This window comes from Alosa alosa, chromosome 1 (assembly GCF_017589495.1).
Source record: "Alosa alosa isolate M-15738 ecotype Scorff River chromosome 1, AALO_Geno_1.1, whole genome shotgun sequence".
NCBI classification, from domain to species: Eukaryota; Metazoa; Chordata; class Actinopteri; order Clupeiformes; family Clupeidae; genus Alosa; species Alosa alosa.
In genome coordinates this window covers 47,949,801-47,964,262 of record NC_063189.1, presented here as the reverse complement: position 1 = coordinate 47,964,262, position 14,462 = coordinate 47,949,801, and the positions used below count along the sequence as shown (strand labels likewise).

The 14,462-nt window shown below is 40.5% G+C and overlaps 2 protein-coding genes across 2 annotated transcripts; both read left to right on the top strand.

The window, feature by feature from the left end:
* The first annotated feature begins 439 nt into the window (after nt 1–439).
* gorasp1a (golgi reassembly stacking protein 1a) lies at nt 440–7,688 on the top strand. The gene is made up of 9 exons (XM_048264440.1): nt 440–595; nt 1,193–1,273; nt 1,726–1,929; nt 2,040–2,126; nt 2,561–2,691; nt 3,180–3,309; nt 3,538–3,643; nt 3,835–3,978; nt 5,720–7,688. Exons 1-9 carry the CDS (start codon nt 533–535, stop codon nt 6,271–6,273), a joined length of 1,500 nt encoding a protein of 499 aa, XP_048120397.1. The 5' UTR covers nt 440–532; the 3' UTR covers nt 6,274–7,688.
* Nucleotides 7,689–7,902: 214 nt separating this feature from the next.
* Nucleotides 7,903–14,075, top strand: LOC125301728 (vesicular, overexpressed in cancer, prosurvival protein 1-like). Its single transcript, XM_048254438.1, has 5 exons — nt 7,903–8,161; nt 9,069–9,127; nt 10,558–10,635; nt 10,871–11,004; nt 11,507–14,075. The coding sequence occupies exons 1-5, from the start codon at nt 8,114–8,116 to the stop codon at nt 11,683–11,685; spliced, it is 498 nt and encodes a 165-aa protein (XP_048110395.1). The 5' UTR covers nt 7,903–8,113; the 3' UTR covers nt 11,686–14,075.
* Nucleotides 14,076–14,462: the final 387 nt, after the last annotated feature.

The following is a 14,462-nucleotide window of genomic DNA, read 5'->3' as shown; positions in this document are numbered from 1 at the left end:
CCTTTGCCTTTCTGTGAGGGCATCAGCAATAGACTGAATAATGAATAGCCTATTCCCCTCTGAACATAGTAGGCTAGGCTAATGACAGTGATTTTGGCAAATTTATTCATCTTTTCAGCTTTCTTCTGACATAATGTCTCTTTATGATATAAGCACATTAATCCCCCAACAAAACCACTTATTCTATAAATAAAAAATATCTATAGATGGTGAAAAAGTAAAGAACGGTCACAAAATATTAGGATAAAGGTGAAAATAATGCCTAAGCAATTGTTCATAAACACGGCGTAGACTACCTGTTTACTGGCTTTAATAAAATATTGGTGGTGGTCCGAGCCAATGGTATGAGCCCATCATCTTTTCTTTCCCTGTTTAACCGTCCTGCGATCGGTTGAATGGGACTCGACTATACATGCCTTGGAAATCTGTTTCGCGCTAGTACAATATGGCCACGAAGTAACAAATCCTTACGCTCCACCCAGCACAATATATAGTATATGTATTAACACTCAGTCAACATATACTAAACAATATGGGCTTGACGCAAAGTTCTGGTGTGCCAGAGGGTGGGACAGATGGATACCATGTTCATGGGGTAAGTTTTGCAGCCTAATGTTACGCATGAAGTATAGATGGTAGAAGTCAGTGACTTAGCGAGCTAGCATATTATGTAGAATGGTAGCATGCAAGCTGAATGCCAGCTGGCAAGCTAAGCAAGCGCAATAGGTTTGCTTACGTGGAGTATTATGCTGTTTCTATGAATGGAGTGCGGTTTCTGAGTCTGAAGGGAACCCTTCGGCTATTTAAAAGGCATCGTTGTTCATTAAATCCGGTTAAATTGGGTTCTATCCAATACCAAGAGGATAGAGCTGTCAAAAGTTCTCAGAATGCGTGTCCCCAGTGTAGTGAAATAAATTACTTATTAAAGACCGTTCATCACTTCGTTCAGAATTTCACTTGTTAGAATTATTGGGAATAGCAATGGCTGAGTGCATGAACTTTTTGCGGTGACATTATGTAACTCCAGATGCTTGCCTCAGGGAACAACTTGTTCCCAAACACAAAGTTTACAACATTACAGTACGTTTTTTCATCATTACAATTTCACAGCTAAATGTGAATTAGGCTATATTTTGTGTCGCACGCATAATGCATGTAATATATTCCCAACCCTTATTTTTATTTTTTGTAGATCCAGCAGAGTTCACCAGCAGAGAAAGCTGGTTTGGAACCCTTCTTTGATTTCATCTTGTCAATTGGCAACACCCGACTGGTAAGTTTATTAGAAATCAGTAGATGAAATCTAGATCTTGTTTACCGAGGACTGATCTGTTACAGCACGCAGAGAGTCAGACATTGACCAGATTCTTGGAAGCTAACCCTGTGTTCCTTTGTGTTCATTAAGCCCACTGGAATGAGCTGTCCACAGCAATCTGCCGTGCTGATCTTGGCTCTCTCTGCATAGCTTTTGCCAATCTTTAGTCTTTCATCTTCTTTCAAAAATTTGCCTGTATTTAACATATTCTTAATGTAGATGAATATATTTACTGTCGCCTATTGTCTCTGCTTACTTCCGGAATGCTCTATTACCTGTCTGTTGACTATTAGGTGGCATAGAAAACCTAACTTGAGATAAAAAACATGAGGTAACATGGGAGTACATTATGATACTACACTCACAAGTATTACATGCAACTAACAACAAGCTTCTTCTGGCACATCCAGAACCAAGAAAATGAAATGCTGAAGGACCTCCTGAAGGCCAACGTGGAGAAGCCGGTCAGGATGGAAGTGTACAGCACCAAGTCCATGAAGGTCCGGGAGTTGGAGGTGGTCCCCAGCAACATGTGGGGTGGACAGGGCCTGTTGGGGGCCAGCGTCCGCTTCTGCAGCTTCCAGGGGGCGAACGAAAACGTCTGGCATGTCCTGGTAATCTTGTCTGTTGGAGATAGTTTTACTCTGTGGAATGTGGCTGTTTGGAGAGTGGAGAGTGATTCAGCGAGGATTTTTTTTTAATAACATTTTAACTTTGTGTTTAGGACGTGGATGCAAACTCCCCCGCAGCGTTAGCTGGCCTGCACCCTCACTCGGATTATATTGTTGGGGCAGACCAAGTCTTGCAAGATGTAAGTATATTATTTACATACAGTGCTGGCCAAAAGTATTGGCACCCATGCTAAAGTTGACTGAAAAGAGGAATATAAAATCATCTTTTGGAAATTGATCTTAATGTCTTAAGTGAAAAATGAGGAAATATCTAACCTTTAAGGACACCAATTTTCTTAGTGAATGAATAATGTATCATAAATAAATAAACATTCTTCCTTAAAATACAGGGGTCATAAGTATTGGCACCCCTATGTTAAATTCCCATAGAGGCAGGCAGCCACTGTATGCTAAGTCCTGTAGTTCACTCAAAGTGTGATGACAAAGATACTGGTTAAACAACATTGACATACTAAAAGAGACAGTCATTTAGAATAATAGAGCAGTAATTCTTAAGTCTGTTGGAGATGTAGTTTTGATTGTTGGGGGTTTTCTCTCTCTCTTGTCTCTCCAGTCTGAGGACTTCTTCTCATTGATTGAGGCCCATGAGGGAAAGCCTTTGAAGCTGCTTGTTTACAATACTGAGACTGATGCCTGTAGGGAGGTGGTGGTCACGCCCAATGGAGCCTGGGGTGGAGAGGGCAGGTATGACGTGGCACCTGCCATTTTTTAGTCACACTCTACTGACTGCGATGAAATCTTACCCTACCTTAGCTTAATCATCCCTCTAAATAGAAATAGATTGCTTACATTTGCCTAACTGGGAAACAAGCCAACACACACATACACACCAGAGTATAATGTAACATTCAAGAACTATTTGTGCTCTATAGTGCATCCTAGTGGACAAATAATGTACTTTCACCTTTAATACATTAATTTGATTAATCATTTTATTGAAATGGTCATCATAATTTCAATCAGCTTTAACCTATTTATTGCTTGAAACGAAGCAATAATTAACAAAAGAAGCTTTTATTTTTCTGTTAATTTATGTTGTCAGTTTGCTCATAGCCAAATCTGCATGAGGGAAAAGTACATGGAAGCAAATGATATATATATATATTTTGCATTTGGAGTGATGTAGATGTATCACTTCAAAATGTTGAAGCCCTCTGTTCACTGGCCCTCAGTCTAGGTTGTGGCATTGGATATGGCTACCTGCATCGGATCCCTGCTCGTCCCAGCAGCCCACAGCCAACAGCCTTCCCATCTGTGGAGGAGACCCCAGCTTCTGAGGTTCCCACAAACGGATACACAGAGGTATATGATTTTAAGAGTCAGCGTCTAAAATTTCAGTGCATGTAACAACCATAAAACAAAGTTTTTCTTTCCATGTGTTTTTTTTTTGTATGTTGTTAGATCTCACATCATTTTACTTAGTTTGAATAACATTAATAAAAGTCCAAGTTACTTTAATGATTGCTCAAGTGCTCACCAATACCACTGGAATGCTTTTGAATGTAAGCGGTAACTGATTCTCTTGTGCAGGTCCCTCTAATGGCAGCCTCTGGCTTGTCAGACAAGTCTGAGGACCGCTGCTTTGCTGATCAGGACACGCCATTGCCCCCGCCTATTCAGAGGGTCATGGATCCAGGTGACACCCACATGCATCAATTTCTCAAACATTTTGCACATCAATAAGACCAATCACATTGTATACTTTGGAAGTGCCTTTTGATCCAACAGTATGAGATTTCTTCCAGACATTTAGTGTAATCCAGCCTTTCACAGCAGTCTGAGCTGCTTGAGTGGATTAAAGGGTGAAGTAACATGTCTGTCCTGCAGGGTTCTCAGATCAGTCAGAGGTGGCCTTCAACTCAGAGGTGTCAGATGTGGCCGATCGCCTGGACGTGTCGGTGTCTTCCATTGACATGACCAACACATCCCTGGCTGTGCGTGAGGAGAAAGACAGCGACATATCTGGCATAGGTGTGTTGAGCAGAAGAAGATGTTTGTTTTCTTCTAAATTCCTTAATGTACTCATTTTGTTAGTGAAGATTGTCATTCGCTGGAGAAATGTATGTTGGCAGTTTTGGTATTTGTGTGTTGTTGGGCACTCTGTACTTTAATGTGTATTCAGTGGTGTTCGCACATGGCTGTAGTCAGAGTTGTGCACAATTCGAATTGCAATTCTGCTTCCTGTTTGCTACCTCAATTGAAATGCAAGTGAAATTCAAGAATTGAATTGGAATTTAAGAGCCAGTTTCAATTCAATTCTGGAATTTTGCACAAGCCTGGCTGTAATTGTGGGTAACCTTTTCTTGTTTCCTCTTATAATACCTTCGCTCACTGCCATGCACAACTGAAAGGATGAGGAAGTCATTTGTCCCCAGGGCCATTGAACTGTTCAATGCTTCACTAAAGGGAAGAGGAGAGATAGACTAAGCAGAGAAGTCTGTCTGCCTCTCCACCCTCTCCATGTTTGAGTACTGACTACCCACTGCTGCTTTACTAATGTTTTTACTACTGTTTTCCTGCTACACTGTTTTTCATGCTATATTAGCACACATGATCAATGGCTTCTGCTACAATACTGAATGGCTGTAACCCTATTACATTATATTTTTTCAGACGAGCGCGACAAGGCGGAAACAGGAAGATGGACTAGTTCGAGGGCAAGCGAGTTGCAGTGTTTTGTTACAGTCGTGAATTTTTAATAGTTTGCTGGATAAGTTAACAAAGTTACCAGTGAGAGTTGCAACACATGGAATTAAGAGGAAAGAATAGAAACGATTTATTTTCAAACAAAGGATATCTATTAAGGCCTGAACAAAATCTCTTTCCACTTCAGGAAATTACACAAACTCAGCCAGCTGCTAGCTAGCTAGCTAGCTAACTAAACTGTTTAAATTATTAAAATTGCTAAAATACCTATCTATCTATCTATCTATCTATCTATCTACCTGTGCACACACCTTGGAAACTACATGATAATGATGATGGTAGTTGTGAATAGTAGCAACCAAAGTCTGAAGTACCATCACAGAGGCTAGCTACTGGTGTTTCTTACTGCAGCTTCTTCTGCTGTGTAAGTAGTTAATGTTAGTCTTTTCACAACAGCGACACCTCTGTTCAGGAGAATATTGCAACTAGTGTTGCGACCACCACGCGCGAGTATAAATGGTTACGGCGCTTCTGTGACGTCACATTGTCGCGCTACTGGTCGGGTGCGTCGAGTATGTGGGACGTTTAATGTTGGACTACTTTTTGCACCTTCACCATGACACTCACTCTCTTGAGCACCTTACCATGTACACATAACTAAAGGACTACTGTTGGACTACTTTTTGCACCTTCACCATGACACTCACTCTTCTTGAGCACCTTACCATACACACAGAACTACAGGACTACTGTTGGACTACTTTTGCACCTTCACCATGACACTCACTCTCTTGAGCACCTCACCATGCACACAGAACTACAGGCCCTGTGACTACAAGCGTCTCATGCTTGATCACCCTCAAGTACACTGGATTTTTTACATTTAATTTATATAGTATATTTAGTATTTAGTTTTGTTAGTTTTTCTTATCTCCTACTGTCTCTATTGTACAGTGGAGTTTGGTTATATGTTTATACTTATACTTATATTTACCATTTCTGCATCTATCTATCTATCTATCTATCTATCTATCTATCTATCTATCTATCTATCTATCCGCAACAGAGGAGCTGAGCGATGGTGAGGATCCAGCCCCTGAAAGCCAGACTGATCCACAGCCCCAAGAGCTGAGCCCAGAGCCAGTCTCAGAACCAGTCCCAGATATCATCTCCCTGTCGCCCATCAAGCCAGACACAGAGGATACTACAGCTCCCATCAGCCCCTCCCCTGCCCCCCTTATCCCCTCCACCCCACCTTCCAGCTTCTCCCCTCTGCCGCTGGACGCCTCCATCCCCCCCATCGACATTGCATCTCTGCTGGGCAACCCCTCTCTGTCGCCCCTTGACCCCACCGTCCCACCCATAGACATCTCCTCTCTCCTCATCGACCCCGCTGTCCTGCCTCTCGAGGCCGCTGCCGTGGCCTCCGCCCCGCCTGCTCAGACTCCCTCGCTGCTTTCGGACAACGCAGCAGATCAGCCAATCAGTGAGCTCGGTGTGGGCGACACTCAGCTTGAAGCTGCTGGCTTGCAGGAGACGTTACCTGACCCACAGTCTTTGGGTACCACGGACGATGAGGTTAGTGGAGAGACCAAAGAGATGGACTCCGCTGCCCAGTAGTGTCAGCTGTCACCCATCGCTGCCAAATCTCCTGTGTTTACGTAAACTGCATTACAATCAACACTTAGCTGTCACAAGGGCTGAGATGGAGTGACAGTAGTCAATGATGTTACAGAACGATGGATGTTATAAAATTATATAATGTTTTTGTTTTTAATTGTTAAAAATGTCATCGGAGAGCAGGTCATATCACAAATTATTATTCATCATTATATCTTTACCAACAGTAGAAAACAGAGTGTCTCATAGCAATCATATTATGAGACTGTATGCAAGTCACAACTTTTTAATTTTCTATTATACAAATGGGAGGGAAATGGTCTTTCTTTATTGTGCTTGTTTGGAAAGTGAATGCTTTTAAAAAAAATAGACATATTTTTGGCTAATTCAATTGTATGTAATAGATTTTATACTTTAAATCTTCCTGATTAGTTACAACACTACCTTTTAACTTATGTGTTTGTGTCCGCTATTTCGACCTCAGTTGGAACTTTTTGCATTGCGAAAATGCATCGTAGAGTTGGTTGTGAGGGAAATTTAAGCATTATGTTTGTGTAATAGCAATAATTTACCAATATTTTAATTGTTCTATTAGCTTATTGTCTTCTATTAGCAGGCTGTTATATCACTCTAAAAGGCAATCACTCAATTTTGCTGGTGTTTTTAATGAAAATGACTGATGTGGAGTGGCATATGTTGGCCTGTGTTAAGAATTCTTCACAAATTAATTAGTAGATTTAATTAAACCAACATGGCTTATTCCACTGTTGAGTACTGGTCACTGAAATCACTTCCGGATAATGCAATTGTCTTTGTCTTAGATTTGTTTGGTTAGTTAGGCTATATATGTTGTGATCCATGAAAGGAGTCATTGCTTTGTCGATGGATTCGAATTTCACATTTCGTTCGCCCTATTTCTTTAAACTGTGCTAACTCTCTCTCTTGGGAGGAAAGGCTTGTATTAGCCTTTTACATGCATTCAAAACTATGTGAAGGTGACTTCCAATAATCAGGCTTTTGGTCCATGCACTTTACAAGGATAGTTTCATGATGTTCAGGCATCTGGGCTCAGATGACTTTAGGCTTCAAGTAATGACAAAATAATTATGCAAATAGACTGAATTGAAGTTTCTGTAACACTTCATTTTTTGGGGCGAAATTATCTCTACACACAAGAGCCAACACAGATGTCCAATTTATGTTCGAGTTTTTGTGTTTTATCTGTTAAAAAAAGCCACGCTAAAAATGCATATTTTTAGAAATAGATTTTACTGTATGACGATGTGAATGCTGTATCGAATTTCAAACCTCTATCTGCGCTCTTATACATGGAACACAACGCCTGTGTCATGGATTTTGGATAAACACATTATCAAGGAAACACTGGAAATAAAATGAAATATATGAAAACATTATTTTTTTTGGCGTGTCTTGTGTTCATTCAATTCATGGCGAATATTTGGCTTTCTTGTGTAGCCTATGTTAAGCGGTGCTTCAGAAACATTTTCAAACAGACCTTAGTCGCAATTCTGTGCCAGGCGAAGAATGGGAATTCATTTGTTTAAAAATGTCCAAAGGTAAAAAAAGAAAACATTTCATTATATTCTGTGCACAAGTGCACGCCTCTCTCCTTGTGAATGGATGGCGATGTGCAAGGCTGCATGGTGAACAACGGCGGCTTCCTCGATAGAGCTAGGCTGTCACATCTGTTACGATGCGTCGATGAGTTGAACACGGAAATAAACTGGAATTCTGACCGATTTGTTAGGCTAGATATTTTAACACGCAAAGGAATAGTTGGAGTTTCATCCAATGTCGAATTTTGCACTGTGATGAGGAAATGAAGGCAGTTATCCTCGTCATAATTACATTTTGGTTATTCAATAAGGTGAGTTTCTTTTATGTATTTATGTTGGCCTACTGGCCTTTTCATTTTCACCAAGCACGTTAAACTAACGTTGCACTTCAAAACGATGTAGTTCAAACTTCGAACATAACAGTTAAACAAAAGTTTTGCTACGATGCCATTTTTCATTGTAAACAGTGCACTGCATGTGATTGCCTCTTGAATGATGGGTTAAATGTCAGAATAGGTCTATACCAGTCAGAATTATAACCTTAAAGATGATCCAAGAAAATCCATTCGAAGTTCCTGTCAAAACATTCTCACTCATCTCATGGGTGCAATTGTAGCCCTATTGGGTATCCTAAAGGTAGTTGCGCACATATACATGATTTAATGATGAAAAAAGAATGACTGGCTTTGGGTTTAAACAGTCTGTAGGCCTAAACTTAAATCTTCAAACCTCCCCGCCGCACAAACAATGTAGACTACCCATGATGGATACGTAGCAAATATGTGCATAATCACACACGCGCGCGCGCTCTTGTTTGTCGCCGCCTATTGTTAATTGTTTCAGGAGTGGACACACAGGGACAAACCACTCATTGTGGTCTTTTTCGACATTACTATCTCAGCTGGGTATAAGTGGGGGTGGTTTGACCTATGAATATTCCTTGCAAATGGACCTCTGTCGTGAAACCTTTTGGTTGGCTATACATTATTACAATCATGGCATCATAGCACATTTGTTTCCAACAGTAACGTTAATAGCAAAGGCCGAATGACACATCCGTCTATTCTTTATGAGCAGTGAATTTTACTGTTCAACAAGTAAACAAACAATTCCAGGACTAACTGAAACTATTCAATTCTTTAACGTTGGTGGGTGGTGTCAGGTCCAATCTAAGGTCTGCCTACTTAAAATGTTCTCTCCTTTACTACAACACTACAGTCTGCAGCTGATAAAAAGTACTGCTGGTACTTTGAAGGAGGTTATCCCATCTATTTTATGTGAGTACTTCATACTTTAACTGTGCATGTAGAGAGTGACTAACAGTTTTTGGATGAGGTGAGGCATCACTGGCTTGGCATTCCTTTTTGAGTTAGGATTTGTTGCCATGACTTTGCCCATTTTGGGATTGTGGCTGGCATTAGTTTTGGGCATTGACCCAACATTGTTTGCCAAAACATTTAAACATACCCAGCCTTTGATCAACCGCACACACAACTCATGATCCTTTTGCCATAGCTACTGCGATATCTTAATTATGCCTATATCCAACAGTACATGCCCATATTTGATGGTCTTCCACATCTCACCTCACACCTCCCTTTGCGAACAGCACCTCATTTCCCTGGCAAAGACGGGTGCCCCCCTCTCGCTTGTTTTCAACAATAAGCGTAATTTATCATGAGTTGCCTAGTACACAGAATCCCTGACAAATTGACCACAGGAGGCAAGTTGGCCAGCAGCTATTCAATCTGTTCACAAAACATTAAATGAGATTAATGCCTCTGGAGCTCAGCTCAGTATCACCACACCTCCCTGTTTACTTGGGCTCTCTCTAGGAGCTGCAGAAGGTTTGTCATATGCTGGGCATATATTGTGTCAGGTGCCTTTTTAACGTCTTGTGTGTGTAGCTAAATGTTGCACCTGTGGAAAACCGTGTGCAGAGCAGAGATAAGCTAAGTGTTGTCTTGATTTAAGAATAGAATTGGGACCAGAGAGTCTGACTCCAGCCTTGTGAAACCTGGTGTACATGAACAGGAGATGAGTGGACCAGAGAGTCTGACTCCAGCCTTGTGAAACCTGGTGTACATGAACAGGAGATGAGTGGGCCACATGACTCCAGCCTTGTGAAACCTGGTGTACATGAACAGGAGATGAGTAGGCCAGATGGCAGGAGTCCTCTCAGCTGCTCCACAGCTGTGTTCCCACTGACGCAAGTCCCGGAGAAACGGCTTTGTGTGCCATTGTTTATCACACTAGAGTTGCTGGACGCTGGATGTTGTATTGTTGACTAAATCTGCTCACATATAATGACATATATGGAGAAGTAGTAGGAATGCTATTGGTGTCCTTCAAACCACCGACACGCTTGGCGGGGAAGAGGAAAGAAAAGAAAAATTAGAACAAAACAAGGAATTTGGACATTAAAAAATCCAGGTTCAGGCACTTAGGGTTGGTTGGAAAAATAAAATGCCTTTATTATACCAAGCTATAACAAGGATTTTTTTGTCTCAATTTGTCCTCTTTTCTGGATATATTTACATACTGTACATTCCATTATATTTTACCATTAAATTCCATCATTTGTAAAAGTTGATGAAAGCACCTCAATGACCTGATTAAAACTCAGATGAAATCATTAAGACTATGACTATATAATATAACATATTATATGGAGAAGGGCCAAACATAACGTGTTCCTTAATTTTAGCTGTAGGTCTTATGAGGACTGCTGTGATACCGAGTGCTGTGTACGAGCCCTTTCCATACAGAAAATCTGGTACTTCTGGTAAGTGATATGCAACCGATTGTCCAAAATGACAAAATATGGTTTTCTATTACCTGTATAATATAAGTCTTTTGAGAGTGACATTGAGTCAATAGTGAAACAGGAACAGTTTTATAAAATGTTTGTTTCTGACGGTGCTTGTGTTTTTTCCGGTTTGTGTTACCTTCACGTAAATAATTTCCTCCAAGCTAGAAGCATGTGAGCGCTGATTGTCTCGTCCTGTATGTCCTCCTAGGCTGCTGTTACTGCTGGCTATCCTGTTCTGCTGTGGCGTCGGCTTCTTGTTCCGCAGACGCATTTACGCCTCGGCCATTCCTGAAGAGGCCACTTTCGATGTGTCCTTCACCAGCCATCCAGTGTCAGCAACAGGCCAGTACCTAGCCTATTATGAATCATTTGACATGTATATTCCTAAACATATGCTCTTGCCGAATTTGAAGAGTTTCTAAAGTCTTGCTGATTTACTAAGCCTTAAATCAGTCAGGAGTGAAAAAACAAGTCAGTGTTTAGAGTGAACATTTCAGTTTGCGGTTTGCGCACTGATGGACCAATAGTGACTCTGAACCAGAGCCACTCCATGTCTGCACACTCATCTCACTTCCGTTGTCCCTTACCTTTCATTTTTTATCCCCAATGTAAAGTCACTCCCCACTTTTCACAGTCCAGTACTTATTTCTTTACACTTCACTGATTAGGTTTTCATTGCCTGGGATGTAATGGGTCACAATTAACACAGATAAAACTAATTTCTCTTTCCTTGACATTGGTATTCCCCGTCATTGAAAATAATATCCTAAACTACACTTGTATTGATTATATTGATTATGATAGTGTATTGATGGTGCATTGTTTTTCTATGTGCCCCCAGCAGGGTTGCATGAGACTGACCTTAACAGCTATAGAGGACCACAGGGTCTGCTCTTCTCCCCCCCCTACCCAGGGCAGCCCCATGCTCTTCACCTTTCTGTCCCTTACGCTGCACCACCAGCCTATAGCAGCCAGCCGCCCCCCTCTTATGAGCAGGCAGTGAAGGACTCACAGAAGAGATAGCCCTGCGTGGAGGCTCAATGCACTCTTTCTCATGGGCCAGGCAGTAGAGAGTTCATCCAGTGGTGTGGTTGGAAGACACTTCATTTTGTTTTGTCTTGTGGACAAGGTTCTTACAAATGATTCAGAAGCAAGTAATTCAGTGTTACTAAAATTCTACAAATTACAGAACACAGTGATAAAGTTGGTCCTTCTTTCATGCAGCCTCAATTTAACATGGAAAGACATAAGACATGGCATTCTTGGGAGAACATTACTGATCATAGCCATTGTTCAACCATTGTGGGTTAACAGTATCCTTTTTAGATCATGTTAACTGTTTTGGGCATACATTCACTAATAAACGTTTTCCTTGTTGACACACACACACACACACACACACACACACACACACACATCATATAGAAAGTGGTGATGAAAATGTGTACTACTTGTGAAATACTTTGTGTTTCAGTGGGCTCCCTTGCCAAGTAAAAGGCCATCATCTCTCTTCTAAGATACTCCTTTTAAAGGTAACACGAAAGGATGATGATGAATGCAAGCACAAGATAAATGTGGAGGTGGTGTGTGGTGGTTTAGCCCACAAGGGGTCACTGCAGATCCAGTAGCTGGGACTCTGCTTCCATTAAACTGAATAGCACAACTCACTATTTCCTATTTTCCAAAGCTTTTGTGTCTAGTTTTGTTTGAAAACAATGGACTGTAGATTTGCCGTAAAGGACGTGCCATTAAATATGTGTGGTTATACACTGTGTTGGCAGATTTCAGAGTTCATTAAACATACTTCAGTGTACCCTTTAGACAATAAATGAATAGAGATTAGTAATATTTATTAATAAACAACAATTCAACTATATTCAGCATGTGATTAGATGTTGTCGTTATGTTGCCCTACAGCCTGGTATCCTGGGGAACTATTTTGTCTAACAAATGCCCATTTGAGGATAACAACACCTCAAAATGCACAGCTGCATGTGCAAAGACCGAAATCCTGCTTATACTGGTATCTGGGCAGAATCATTTTTTTTCCATTTTACTTCTTGTGGAATATGTTGTTTTAGTGAGATACAGTAAATAAATAGAACTTCAACCATTTTATCTAATAACACCTTAAAATGTTATACTACAATAGTGGATCATGTGTAGCAGTATCTTTGAAACAGAAATATATGCTGAGCAGTCTTTATTATTTCCTGCTGTCATGCTTTGTGATTATTTCCCTAGTAAATAGTAGAATGTGTAGGGTAGCTGGGCATAATTAGAAGCTAAGATCCATAAGAATTGCCTACTATGACTAGAGAAGAACGCTAAGTGAGACTGTTAAAACATTATTTCAACTTCAACTCAAATACACTTTTTTTGCGATGTTCCTTCATGAGCCAGTGGCACATCTTTAGCAGTCTTTGTGGTTCGGCCATGAGGTGATAATCTGATCTATTCTAACTGACAGTGGCTGTGCACGGAGTCGTTCAACGCCATCTTGTCCACTCCAGAGGGTGTGAAGTGATTAGCTCAGCAGAACACACCTGCTGTAGTTTCTTGTGGTATTCCTGGTGAGTTGGACTGTGCGGTTTGACACTCTTACTCACACACTGATTTATGATCACTCGGATCAAGGAACTACACGGGCAGGAGAGATAAGGAGTGGCATCTCCCGATAGATTTAATCTCAACAACAGATTAAAGACAGTGTAGTAAGTATGTAATTTTTGTGAAATTCAGTAGGTGGAAATGTAACATTTGGATCCACTGATTTGGCCTGTTAGCATCCTGAGATGAGTAAGCTTCCCCAATCATGAAGGGCGATTGAAAGAGGCAGACTGACCCTGCCATGCCCTTCGGCACGTTATGACTTATTTATATGGCAGACCTCATAAAAGTTTGAGTATTCTCTGGCTAATGTTGCATACAGGGCAGGGAACATGATAGGCCTGCAAACAAAAGAGATCTTCTAGCTGACTACCTATACTTGAGTAAGTAATGCTGGCCAATTTTAAGTTGTATGTCTGCAATGGATGTTTAAAGAAGAGGTAGGTTAATATTATGAATAAAATAAAACGAAACATCATGCAAGCCATTCATCAATTTATGTTAATGCCAAGTATTGATGCTCAGTATCTTTGAGTAGAGGTACCGGTATAAAGACATTCATTTTGTACAAGTATAGGCCTCTTTCATTTGTCATATTCTAAAGTACAATTGTACCTGTTATGTATCTGTTTTCACACATATCAGTAACTTGTGTCATAAACTGTCATAAAGGCTTTTTGTCTTAGGCTGCTTTATCTATAATATTTAGTCTAATCTCTACTAACAGCTAGCAGCTGATGAAGGACACTACTGTGATGCAGTAATGTTGTTACATTCTAAGTATTTTTAGTTATAAACCTCTAAACAGACCTGGTATATTTCATCTCTATTTTTTAACAGCTAAATCTGCCCCTCACTCAGCTCTGCCTCAAAGATGCACTCGGCTTTGCAAAAATATAAACAAATGCACCAAGCTTTACAAAAAATTTGAACAAACACACTAGGCTTTACAAAAAAATGAGAACAAATCATGTGCTCAGTGTTTTTAAACATGGTGCCTCAGCAGCACAGAGATTTGACCATACTATAGATTAGATTTTAAATTTTTGTGTTGGCTCTGCCTGCCTAATGCTTTGTACTGGCTCCATTTCATTCATCTGTTGTATTTTGTGACAGTTAGCATGGTGGAACTCTCCTCTTCAATTTAGAGTGAATGAATGAAACAGACCAGAGTAACACATTTCCATCCT